Raw genomic sequence first — 13,797 nt, forward strand, 5'->3', positions numbered from 1 at the left:
GGGGTTATAACCTTTCCGATTTATTTTTAACCTATCCCGTTGTACCTACGGAAACAGCCGATCAGACCCGATCGGGATGAAAAATGGCAGCCTCCTTCAAGAAAACGGCAATCAAAACAATTCCACGTGTTGGGGAAGTACTGACGACTGACACACTATTTTGGAAGAAATTGGAGGTTTGGTTTTACGAGATATTTAGAAATAGCTGTATTTAAATTCTGTGAAGAGGCATATTGCTCTTCCAGCCTCAATCAAAGGTGTACAGCTTTATTTAAAAAGTCGGTAAATGTAAAATATTAGACACAAGCTCTAATGAGCTTTTAAAACCGACATCTCGTTCTATAATTTTCATGAACTTTCGGTTATTATGGTACTTTTTATGAAGTGAGACCAGCAGTGGTTTGGGTTTGAGATGAATTGTTGATGATCCATCTTATTTCCATACTGTCCCTTGTCTGCTGTCTATACTATAGTCTGTCCATTCATTGCATTGGTGTTAGCCCTCCCATTTTTTACGGTAGTCTCCCACAATTTTACTTTTTGACCCACAAAGAAAGTCTCCCATGCGGGAGGCATCAATCTCCCAATTTCAAGAATTCCTTCCATAAAAACCTCCTGTAACTGGATGTATCAAATGATCAACAATTTTTGTCCACCATTTTTGTTTATGTCAACAACCGTGTGGGTCATGAAAGCACTTTATTGTCAAAACGCTTGGTACAGCTGATAGACATATGAGTCTCTCTAGAATTATCTTTGTTTCTATTCACAAATAGCATGATTTACAATTTCAATTGGCTAGATACCTCAAGAAATGATCGAACTTTGTGGCCGAACACAACTTCCTGTTTCTTGTGGCTGATCATTTAATTTATGTATTGATAAAATATTTGAAATCCTCTGTATTATTTTATTTATAAGATAACAGAATATGTTAGTAATGTCGTCACACAATATTCCCTGCAATTTTATGATGGATTGCGGGACGTCTCCCACATTTAAGTTAGACTAGGTTAACAGGTATGTCATTGGTGTGTCTGGTCTATATGAAAGAATTCAGTTTTTTGTCAGCGTATATTGTTCCCTGCCAAAATGCAAGGCAGGGACATAGAAATGCCAAATTTCTTTTTGAAAGAAAAGATTTAAACAAAAGGTTGCCACCACCACTAGCTTAGAAAGAGACAAAGGACGGTAAAAGTATTTCTCCTTTGAACATTAAAACATATTGCTATTTGCAGCAATACCACATTTGTAGTGCTCTCAGGACTAAATTTCTTTTTAAATTTGCATAAGATTTATACTAGAGGTTAGTATCATCAACAGATCTGACAAATTTGAAAACTTATAACCTTTTGAATTTTAATCTCGCTTAATTTGTATGACATTAAAAGTGCTCTCACACCTAATTTCAAATACATTTTCATAAGATTCGTTCAAATGGTTGCCATCTAAAATAACTTAAGACTTGGTAGGGAAGGTGCTTAGTGACCAGCATACATGTCAAGTCATCCACATTGTGCAAACGTATTCTCCCGCACTCGGCCCATCACCTACTCAGGGTATCAGAATTTCCCACATACAAGTTTTTGACCACAAATGACATGCCATTTGCATTTTTTTGTTAACAACGATTTGACAGTCCCCTGAAATAAAGAGTCTACTATATTTATCCTTGGGTAAACTATACCTGCCAACTTACATGATGTAATCGTGTTTTCACGATTTTGACCATTTCTTCCGCTAACATGATTTTTCATGTCAAAAATCTGAGGAGAAATCAGCTGATCAGGGTGAACTTAGAAAATGAATCCTGATTGGGTCTACCACTATTTTAGGAACAGCCAATCATTTTCTGAAGATTAATTTCTACTCCGCTATTAATTTGTCAATATTGTCATTTTAACAGGTCTGAAAGTTGCAGAACCACTTGTGTAAACATATTTTAAAATTTTTATTGTTTATCCAAAATCAGTTACCTCCCCTGCAGTCTTCACATTTCCTGTACAATCGGAACACTTCAGCCTTTCTAGTTACACAAAAGAAAAGCATCGGAGGCACTAGGTGGATGGATCTGCCAGGAATTTGACCAATCTGATTCTAAAATTATAGTTAAACTGGTAGAATTTTTTTACCATTACTTTTTTCTTAGCTCCTCACTTCGCACCAATATACCTTGAAGAGTTGTTGTTCTTTATTTATAGTGCTATCCAACTAAAGTTTTTAGGGCCACCTGGTAGATAGGACTACTTTGATTCGCATATGACTACAATTCTTGCAATTTTTTCAATTAGAAATTCTCTTTTCTGTATCTGAGGTTATTTTTTAGTGTAGTGGAAATGGTCGAGTAGTTCCAATTGATTTCCTGTAACAGTGCAGTATTTTTTCCAAAAGTTTTGTTTGCAATAGTTAAAAGAAATACTATTCCTTTTAAATATTGATGATTTTGGAAATTTGGTGGCAACATTTTTGAATATTTGTTACATTCCCTCATGGCAGGCATCATGGTATGCATTTTAAGAAAAGTAAGGGTTACCCAAGTTTCCACCCACTAAGGATTCTTTATCGCAACATTCTATCATTCTTAGGGTTGTTTCGGTGAGAAAAGGAAAGGAGTAAAAGGAGATCTTAGGATTTTAAAGTAAATTAACCTTTAACGGACTTATCATTACAACCATTGTTGGATGTGGGACTGAGTAAAAAGCTTTTTATGGATGAAGTAAGACATAAAGTTTGTATTTATGACAAACAATCTTGGTTTTCAAAACTTTGGGATGACAATTTAAACATGAATGGTAACAAACTGAGACTTTATAGACATCATAAAAAGGATCTTCTCCCAGAACAGCATGTTTTAAACTCTATGCCTTGTCACCTTAGGAGTTCCGTATGTAATCTCAGATATGGAACTTTACTGTTAACAATCAAGTCGGGTCGTTTAACTGATACCCCTCAGTGGAAGGACTTGTCCATTTTGCTTAAATTCAGTGGAAGATGAAGTACATTTTCTAATTGACTGTGATGTTTACAGTGACTTAAGGTTTTTCTTATTTGACAAAGCTGTGACTATGGAAAGTAATTTTTAGCTCACCTTGCCAAAGCCATGTGAGCTATTGCCGTCACTTGGCGTGCGTCGTTGTCATCATTAACAATTTTTCAAAACTCTTCTCCTCTGATACCACTTGACCAATTGGAACCAAACTAAGTGTGAATAACCTTAGGGTATCCTGCATTGAACTGATGTGGGGATTTTTGATGTCGAAAAACATGGCCGCCGTTACTAACAATAGAACGTAGGGGTCAGACAGTAGTTTTTTGCATATATCTCCAAAACCGTTAGGTTTAGCCAAATTCTGACACAGGGGTAAAAGCGTTCAGCATGATGAGATCTATCTGTGGTAAAATTTCATTGTGATATGTTAAGCCACGTTGGAGTTCTTGCCCTTTTTTTGACTTTTGTTTTTGCTATTTTGAATGTTATTTCTTTCAAAAATCTTCTCCTCTGACACCACCTGACCAATTGGAACCAAACTTGGTATGAATGTTCCTTGGGGTATCGTGCATAGAACTAGTGTGGGGATTTTTGATCTGTCAAAAAACATGGTGGCTGTTACTAAAAATAGAATAAAGGTGTCAGACAATAGTTTTTCACAGGTGTCTCCAAAACCGTTAGGTTTAGCAAAATTATTTCTATAGCTGAAATGACCCTTATTATAAGGCCTTCAAAAGTCGTCAAGGATCTAAGTTGTCAGGTGACTCCTGTAAGAGTTATTTCCCTGGAAAGATGAAAAATGACAGTTTTTTTTTTTTTTTTTACAGTTTTCAGCTAATATCTTTAAAACTATAAAAGAAAGAAACTTTCTATCACTTAAATGGTCCTACCAAAGTCTTCTCAGGTCAAAATTGTTGGACCACTCCTTGTTAAATTTATTGTCCTTGAAAGACAAACTTTAACCAGGTGAGCGATTCAGTTCAGGCTCCTGGGAGCCTCTTGTTCTTTAATGTCAAATCTTGATAAATTTTTATTTTTGATTAATTGTAACAAACATCAATTAGAGCTGGGTGGGTTGATATATAATATGTTTAAAAGGCGACAAGCTTTACTTAGTAACATGTAGAGTATTCTATATATCAATAAATATCAGTGTTCATAGGTCAATAAATGTGTATATTGCATTGTGTTCTGATATGTATATCTGATGAGTGACACTAAAATAAACAACATTATTATTATTATTATTATTATTATGTAAAAAATAGAGAAACAAAAGGCCTAATGCAACCCTATACGGTTTCCTAATCAAATGGTACTATTTTCCTAATTTCTGCCAATTCAGGCTGAGGCTATGAAAATTAGACTGCAACATGAAGGAATGGTTAGATTTTTGAAGAAATTCATGTGAAAAAATTGTAAAAACTCCAGTGGTACACCCGGTATATCACAAACTGTCTGTGACTGGTAATTTCTGGGCAGGGCTGGCTAAAATTGAGCAAATTTTGACTGGTTTTATAGCTAAAATATATAAAATTCAAGTTCAGGGCTGGATATATTTTTCAGTGAATTTCTTACCCTGTCATAGTTATTTTCATCTTATCTTCATTACAATAAATGAACCTTTATATTGCATGGCTTTTACAAAAACAGATGAGCAAACTTATGAAACATTGTTAGGGCTTTGGTCCTGTCACTGTTGAGAAAAATATTGGCCTGTTACTATTGAGAGAAATATTGGCCTGACACAGTAGAGTCAAGTTTTTTCATAACTAACACCAGGCAAACAACAAAATCACAATTGTTTTTACATGACCTTAAAAGTGTTTTTTGGTCATACCATGATATCACTGTTGTGGTTCTTGTCTGCTTTTGTTGGCATCTGTTAACTTTAGTTAAATTTAAGATACATGTAGCTTGAGAAAAATATGCTAACTCTTTTTGAAATTCTATCTTTTCTAGGGACGTGGCAGAGGGCATTTATTTCTTTAAAATCTTTGCCCCACTCCTATGGAAAAGAAAGGAAGTAAAAGGGGGAATATATGTGTTATCACTGATAGAACAGTTGATTCAGATGTTAATGTATTCCTTTTGAATTGATGTTTTTACTGGATTGACTTATCTTAATCTGTTTTGGAGTTAAATGGGTACAAAAATGGGTCACACAAAAAAAAAACCCAACAAATTTTTGAAAATTTGTTTATTTTAGATTATTTTAATATGAAAACCCCTTCCTACTTCTTACAACTTGTATGGTTTTATAGATATGTTGATAGAAGGAACAGGTCTTTGATTAGCACATTTTAATAAAGCAGAACTGTTTTCACCTTTCAAGTTTTGTGCTACAAACTGTATATTGTTTTAAATCCAGTGGTTGCATCCATAGTGAACTCAATGTTAGTCTCTAAGGCTTATACTTAGTAAATGCATGGCCCCTAGTGAACAAAATTCAGCAAGCTGTGGTCATATCATGCTGCATTTTGCAAAGCTCTTTATTTTTTTCTCTCCTACCCAGTATTGCAACAGTTGTTGGACCAATTGAAACAACAGAATTCTTAAATTGGTAAACTTGAATGTCATGCCCAGTTCTGACATTTAGGATTATAGCAAGCAAAGATAGTTAGTACAGTAATTGGAAGGCCTTATTCTAAGGTCTATTTATATTTTTTTATTCTATTGAGAAGTACTGCCAGGAATTGATACTTTTTAGAATTAGGGCCTACATTATAGTGATACAGAAACTTGTGGGTGGACTTGTCATGTTGCACATGTGTTAATAATACAGTTGTCTTCAGATTATAATATATACAAAGATTAATGACCACTCTGGACCTGCAATATTTTACTTGATTCAAAGAAACCAGAGACTGCATGCTGAATGAAACTACATATTTTAACTAATTTTGCTAAAACAGAATTTCATTACAATGCATATTGTATTTAAATTTAAGACATATTCTTTTTAAAAACTTTGTTCTTTAACTTATTCCTTATTCCAGGTACCAGTAACCAAGAAAGAATATGGGCCTATAACACATATTGACTTCAGTCCAGTTGAACCTAATAACTTTGCTGTAACAAATTCAACAAGGGTTTGTAGTAACTATATCAAATAATTTTACTTGGAATTTGCTTTCATGTAAATAAAACTTCTTTAGTCACAAGTTGAGAATGAGAAAAAAATTTGATAGGCAACGATATGATGTAATTTTTTGTCATATTTATAACATGAAAAATTCCTTTAGTTTTGTTTATTTTTATTGGTAATATGAGATGATATATTTCTGCTAAAGCATAAGATATTTTTACTTTCTTTATTGTAGAGAACACTTAGATTATGTCCCCTTTATAACTTTGTTGACTAATAAGATTTGACTGTTTGTACTAAGTGTACTTTGATTCAGGAATATCATCACATATATAATACACAATAACATCAAGTATGTTTTGATATCATTCTTGATTAAGCGTATTATTCCCAGGCATAAAGACAATCTGAACGCATACTTGTCATGCAATTGGCCTGTGTCTTTAATTAAAATCATCATTCTCACTTTTATTGCTGTATGTGCACGTGGCTTTGCCATTTTTTTGTAGGGAATTATTTTGTTGTGCATTTATTCATTACTGATTGAGTTACAGTGAGGAAGTACAATAATTAATTAGTTTGTTATAAGGGGAGGTAACTGCATTATGTTGCTCATAAATTTTGAACAAAGTGTAGGACAAAAAGATAAAATGGAGATTCTTCTGTCATTACTAATTAATGTAGAAAAAAGATAAAATGGAGATTCTTCTGTCATTACTAATTAATGTAGAAACAATATATTGTTTTAGAGCTTACATTTTGCTAATTATCAAAAAAGGAACATGTTTCAATAAAGTAGGTCCTTTTTTCTTAGTAAAAGTTTAAATAGTGTATCCTTTTAATTCTGAAATGTTGATATTCTTCACATATTGTATGTACCTAACTGCACTTACAATGAACCTCTGATTTTGATTATTAAGTACATGGTTAAGAGCAAAAAATGTTTTAAACCATCTTTTTCATAATTCCTGTAAATACTATGGAAATAATACTTATATTCAGAGAGGTGATATAAAGTAAAGATTTTATTCCACTTTAGGTGCAAATATACAGTCCTAAATCCTTACAAGTCATAAAGGTAATCAGTAGATTTAAACAGCAGGCATATTGTGGTAGTTTCCGTGACGATGGCCGTTTAATTGTGGCAGGAGGTGATGAGGGAGAGGTCAAACTGTTTGACGTAGATGGCAAGTCACTTCTCCGTGTTTTTAAAGGTCATGAAGGGTAAGTTGTGCAGTTAAATCTTGAAATTTGAGGGGAGAAGGTGATAGGACGTGTTACTGGAAAGGGGAAGGTGATAGGACGTGCTACTCGAAAGGGAGAAGATGATAGGACGTGCTACTGGAACAGGTACCAGCTTGCAAAGATTTGAATAGATATCATCTGCAGTGACTATTTTCCTATTTGTAGAATAATTGCATGACAAGTATTGTTAATAAAAGACCCAAATAAATGCAAGACGAAATTTGGATGAAAATTGGCTGAAGAAATATAATTGAAGCAGAAACTGACAAGATGACATAAATTTTACAAATGGCCAAGAATGAAAGGGCTGGTAGGTGTTCAACTGGTATCAGTAGAACAAATTCTTCCATGTTGCCCTACAGAATGAATTGGAAGGACAACTGACGACTTCACTGGACCACATTTTTCAAGCTTTTCTCCAATACCCTGTTTGAAGGGTACATGATGTGACTTCTGAACTGGTAACAGTAATGAACTATCTTGGCAACAAGAGAAAGCCTCCCCTAAATTCCCACCACTATCATGTGGTACCACTGGATGGTGTAAAGAAGTAATCTAGGGTTATAACTCCTGTTTCAGCTCCCGCCTGCGACAGGTATTTATCAAGCACCATACAAATTCAAATATTATCATATCAATTCAAAATAACTTTGAAATTAAAGTCACCATTTTCAAATTAAATTAACTATTAAAGAAACAGTCTGTTTCAATTTTACGGAGCTTTAACAAATTCCTCCGTGTTAAACGAATCCCCGTCTTTCTGCAATGATCAATGCACCTTCCAATCAAGTCATTGTTCATCATTCATATGGAAGCAGTTAAATGGCATGATTGTCCATGGTTATGGTAACAGTAGCCTTCGTATCAGTACATGGTCATAAGTGTCCCTCATCACACAGTCAACAATAGCAGTTACATGGTATGGATAATTATAAAATTTCTGAAAAAGTCACAAAAAAGCAGCAGAAAACTGTTCAAATATTATAAAAGTTTTTGGGAGGGTTTTTCCAACAGCTTCAACATCCAGGAAAGCAATGAATGATGTCATTAAATATCGATTAAATTGAAAGGGAGATAACTCTAATCAAATTAATTGACTTTAAAAGGCGGTATTTATATGCCATAATACATGTAAGATAATTGTACTTTTATTAATCCTGCTTTATCTTTAAAAGAAGAGATAACCATACTTAATAAAAGACCCAAATAAATGCAAGACGAAGGATGAAAATTGGCCGCAGAAATATAATTAAAGCAGGAACTGACAAGATGATACAAATTATACAAACCGCCAAGAATGAAAGGATAGGTGTTCAACTAGTAACAGTAGAACAAATTCTTCTGTGTTGCCCTACAAAAAGAATTTGAAGGACAACCCACGACTTCACTGGACCACATTTTTCAAGCTTTTCTCCATACCCCATTTGAAGGGTACATGATGTGACTTCTGAACTGGTAACAGTAATGAACCAGCTATCTTGGTGACAAGAGGAAGCCTTGCCTATATACCCCCCACCATCTTGTGGTACCACTAGAAGTAATCTAGGGTTACAACTCCTGTTTTCACCTTGTCAGCTCCCACCATATGAGTATGTCTATACATGCTCATGCCAAAGATAAACAATCAAGTATTACAAACAAGAGGAACACTGTGAAGATATTAAAACCAATTCAGACATTTTAACTCATATCTTACACTTATTCAGGAGAAAGTCTTTTCTCCTGACTTATAAATGACTCTAGAGCAGCCTGAATATTCTGCAAATATATATCAGTTCTTACGTGGGATAAGTGGGTACCATCATGCCTATATAAAGTGCGCTCTTTTTCCCTGATATTGGGATTACCAACTTCAAAACCATGCCGAATTTCTTCCATAACTATTTTCTTCACTGCCATATTTATCCTTTTTCTAGTCTTTTCGGCTGCAGTGATCATCAGCAAAATGCCAGTAACGTCTTGGTAAAATCTCACTCCAAACTATTTTCAAAGAAGGGAAACGAGCATGGTGTCACAATCTGCCTGTTTGTGACAGTCCCTGCCTGTCTTTCCATGCCAGGTATGTGTTAATCCCAGCATTATCTGTCACTGTCGGCCTATACGATGTTCCCTCCTGATAGTCCTGTTCTGACTCTGTTTTGATTGCCTGTCGTATCTGGTCACTGCTTGAGTCTCCATGGTCGCCACTGTCGGCTGTCCAGAACTCGAAAAATTGTTTTGATTCTCTGATTTAGTTCTGTTTAGAGGGTGATTGAGAGTCACGTCTAAAGGTTGGACCACACCACTAATTTCTTCACTGCTGGCACTTGCTGAGGAAGATGCTGGATTTTCATTCACAAGGTTTCTTTGTGTTTGACGTCTGTTATTGTCTGCTTTTCGTCTCTTACTCTGCTTATTGGTAGTACCAAACGATTTCTGTGTTGTCCTGCATTTTCTTGTTGGTGGTTTCATTCTTCTATGATGCCTATTATTGTAGCGAATTAAACTTTCGAATATTTTTTTCAACAGCTTCAACCACCAGGAAAGCAATGAATGACGTCACAAAATATCAATCAAATTGAAAGGGAAATAACCCTAATAAAATTACTTGATTTTGAAAGTTGGTATTTATGTGCCATAATACATGTAAAATAATTTGTACTTCTATTAAATTTGCTTTATTTTAGAAAAGATAACCATACTTATTATGTCCTAGTGTGTCATAATCAGGGGAACACACCTAATATTTGTAGGATTTTAGGTCTCTTTTTTTGACAAAATAATATATGTTAAGGGCTACATTTTTTTTGAAAGCAGAATATATAAATAGGGTGGGGTTGCAGAATTCCTGCGGCGCCCCTATCAAAGTTGTTTTGGTGGCCCCCCCCCCCCCCCCCGCCAATTTTCTTAAAAATAGTGAGTGTTATGTACATCTATGAAGAGTTCAGGTTTTAAAGGATTTTTTTAATATGCTCTCTGTATGAGTTTCTTTTTCTACACCTCTAGTAATAAAAACCCTATTTATACCATTGTACATGTACATTCACCTTTTCATGATTTTCTTTATTGTTTTACAGATGATAGATTATCTTGTACTTCATTTAGGTCTGTCCATGTATCCAAGTTCCTGTCTGATGGACTACACCTTCTTTCAGGATCTGATGATAACAGCGTTAAAATATGGGACATCCCTAGTGAAACAGAGCTTGTATCATATAATGATCATCAGGTTAGAATTTTGTCAACTAAATATCATGCATATCAGGATTTAGGGACTGAGGGATCATCTGTCCCTGTTTGATAAAAAGTTGGTCAACTTAATATCATGTATGGCAGGGTGAGGGTCTGAGGGATTATTTATTACTGTATGGTAAAAAATTTGTCAACTTAATATCATGTATGGCAGAGTGCAGGACTGAGGGATCATTTGTCCCTGTACGGTAAAAATTTGTCAACTTATTATCATGTATGGCAGGGTGCAGGACTGAGGGATCATTTGTCCCTGTATGGTAAAAATTTGTCAACTTATTATCATGTATGGCAGGGTGCAGGACTGAGGGATCATTTGTCCCTGTATGGTAAAAATTTGTCAACTTATTATCATGTATGGCAGGGTGCAGGACTGAGGAATCATTTGTCCCTGTATGGTAAAAATTTGTCAATTTATTATCATGTATGGCAGGGTGCAGGACTGAGGAACCATTTGTCCCTGTACGGTAAGAAGTTAATCAACTTTATAACATGCTAAATTTAGACACTTACATGGCAAGGGTCAACATAAATGTATTTTATATCATGGCAGAGATCATTTGTTTATAGAGATCATTTTTCTTTGTACATAACAAGAATGGAATTAGTGAATATGTCAAAGAGAACAACCCCACCAGCATGGCTATAGAATAGAGAACCATGTAGAGGGTCAGGGGTACTGTGTCCAATTATGTCTGTGGTGGATACTGTCTCCTTCATTGAAGGTTAAAGTGTATGCTGTTTATGTTGACTACATTGTTTTTTTTCTTTTTAAAGATCTTAATTCTTGTTAGAGCCTTTTGCTTTTTCAGGTCTATCACATGAAAGGCGAAATATGAAGAAACTTGTTTTTTCATGGTAGTGGGGTGGTTTTTTGTTTTGCCACAACCCCTATAAATGTATTAATGCTCCATAACAATATGTTTTGTTTAAAAGTCACTTACACCATCAGAAGCAAACTTGAAGTTTATGTCTCAAGATTTATTGAAGGCATCAATGGCTTGTCTCATTTGGAACCTACCATTGTAAAAGGGGATAAAATTTTAATTATCATAATTGAGGTTACATTTACATCTTTCAGGACAAATTGCCCTTCTTTATAGTTTATATGTAACCTAGATTTATGCATTGTTATTGTATTTTCTCTGTTTAAATTACTTGCAAATAGTTGAAATAATGCTATAAAGACAACCACAAGAAATTTGCATTTTGTAGCCATTTGGTGAAAATATAGTGAGTAAACATGTATAGCACTATATCAAATAAGGTACTATTCCACAAAAGAAAGGTAAGGATTGAGTTTGGGGGTTGCAACTTGAAGTGGGAATTAGGGAGCAGAAATGTTTAGATAATGAATGGATCGCTTTGAAATTGTACTGCAAATCACCATACTGAGATTGATTTTTAGGGTTGTGAAATAGGGGTCAGAAGGGGGCCACTTCGATATTGGTCAAATTCAGAGCTTTATTAAGCTTAAATGGTGTGTCCATATTTGCCACAACGGTTCAGAATTCAACCTCTGTGGTCACTTTAAGCTGCACCCTGCAAAGAACTTAGTTTGAGGCATTTGCCTTTTTGCCCTCAGGCAGTAGAAGAAAAGGAAACAAAGTGAATTTTCATATTAATTGATCTGAGACCATTCTAGGACCATTGTACCAGTAACCATTGACAGAAAGGTTTTGAATATCATTTTTTCTTAAATTGTAGTGGTATTCACCTTTATAATGTCATTTTTTCCAAAATTTGTGTAATGTCTATTGATATTTTCAGACAACGAAGTTTGGGGGTACATAGGAATCACCTTGTTTGTCTGTCCACATATGTCATAAGCCCAACTCCTGTTTAAAACCTCTCAGTTGATTAAACTTATGTAACTAAATCCTTGTCTGTCTGTCTGTTTTCTAATCATTCAACATGGATCATAATAAAGCTTGATAGACATTGGATTAACTTAAAAATGTATCTTGTTGCTGTCCATTCAACCATCTGTCACACTTGACTTTGTGGATGGAATTTCTCAGATACCGCTCAACAGATTTTGTTCAAATTCTGTAGGATTTTTTGTCACCATATGTTGTTGAACATATTGCTGTGCCATTTTGATTTGATAAATTTTACATGATATTTGGGACTTTTGCACTTCATCGTTGTTGCAGGGTTGAGGAATGTGGCTACAAGTAGCAATCTTGATTTTCTGGTTATGATGTAAAAGCATTGAGCAGGGCAACACACGTCTTAGTTTTTATTTGGTATATCATGCTGTCATCAGAGTGCGTGGATCTCTTTGTCAATCAACAAAAGAAAGGGAGGGATTGATTTTAAGGGTTTGTAACTAGAACTGTTTTGTTGGCAAGCAATTTGGGTGTCAGAAACCAACAATTTTCTATTGCTTGATAGTAATTTGAATATATATGTATCTATGAATTTTTTTGAAATTGTGCCACTAGGTATCATACCACAAAGAAAGGCCATGGTAAGGGACCAAAAAGGTACAGATATATAATTTTCTTCAACTTGGTATAAATTTCTTATTTCTTTTGTCTTATTTTGTAAATTTGAAATTCTTTGACCATGAATCTCTAATGTGTTAAACATTCAAACACAGTCCATGACTGTAAGTGTCCATACTTGTCCCAATGGTTCTGGATTAAACCATTTTGGTCAAGTTGTATCCTGTTAAGCATTTGATAAGCCTATTTGGAATAAATAAGATGAAGATAAGTATAATGCTCTTTTGTTGATTATTTCTTATTATTCCAGAAAAATCTGGGCATTATGGAATTGAACATTCCCTATAATGTGCCATCTTAACAACTGTTTTGTTTATGCAACCATTTTTCTCTACCAGTGAATTATTTTGACATTAAGTGGTAAATACATTCACCACAGGAAGTACAGACTAAAATCCTTCAAATTCATTTTGATATTAAAACAAAACCATAATTTCTGTTGAGGTGAGTAAGGTGCTCCTAGTGATTGTTATAAACTGATATTTGCAGGAAATAATGTTTTCTATTGAAGTGTTTTCACTTTAGGAGGAGATTTTCTCACAGCATGATGCCCACTTAAGCTGAGTCAATCTGACAATGTTGGAATAAAACAAAGTTTTGATACACTTTAATAAATGGCAGCTTCCTGCTATTAGATTTTTTATATTTTGATTTTAGTCTTGACAGGGAACTTAATAAATCTGAGAGGCTCCTGATGAGGGAGAATTCCTTAATATCTTTAGAGGATTCATATACGA

General features: G+C 34.5%; 1 protein-coding gene across 2 annotated transcripts in view; it reads left to right on the forward strand.

Annotated features, from left to right (window-relative positions):
• The first annotated feature begins 20 nt into the window (after positions 1-20).
• LOC148622988 (U3 small nucleolar RNA-associated protein 15 homolog) overlaps positions 21-13,797 on the forward strand; it is a 50,388-nt gene continuing 36,611 nt past the window's right edge. Inside the window, exons 1-4 of one of the 2 annotated variants that reach the window (XM_088573405.1) lie at positions 21-176; positions 5,989-6,081; positions 7,117-7,301; positions 10,407-10,530. In XM_088573405.1, coding sequence (XP_088429531.1) covers positions 84-176; positions 5,989-6,081; positions 7,117-7,301; positions 10,407-10,530 — 495 coding nt within the window. In that variant the 5' untranslated portion in view covers positions 21-83. Of the gene's footprint in view, positions 177-5,988; positions 6,082-7,116; positions 7,302-9,167; positions 9,382-10,378; positions 10,531-13,797 lie in introns of those variants that run through there. The other variant, XM_088573406.1, reaches the window with a different exon arrangement.

The sequence above is a fragment of the Perna viridis genome, chromosome 3 (assembly GCF_037379345.1).
Source record: "Perna viridis isolate PV_CMFRI_1.1 ecotype Kerala chromosome 3, ASM3737934v1, whole genome shotgun sequence".
NCBI classification, from domain to species: domain Eukaryota; kingdom Metazoa; phylum Mollusca; class Bivalvia; order Mytilida; family Mytilidae; genus Perna; species Perna viridis.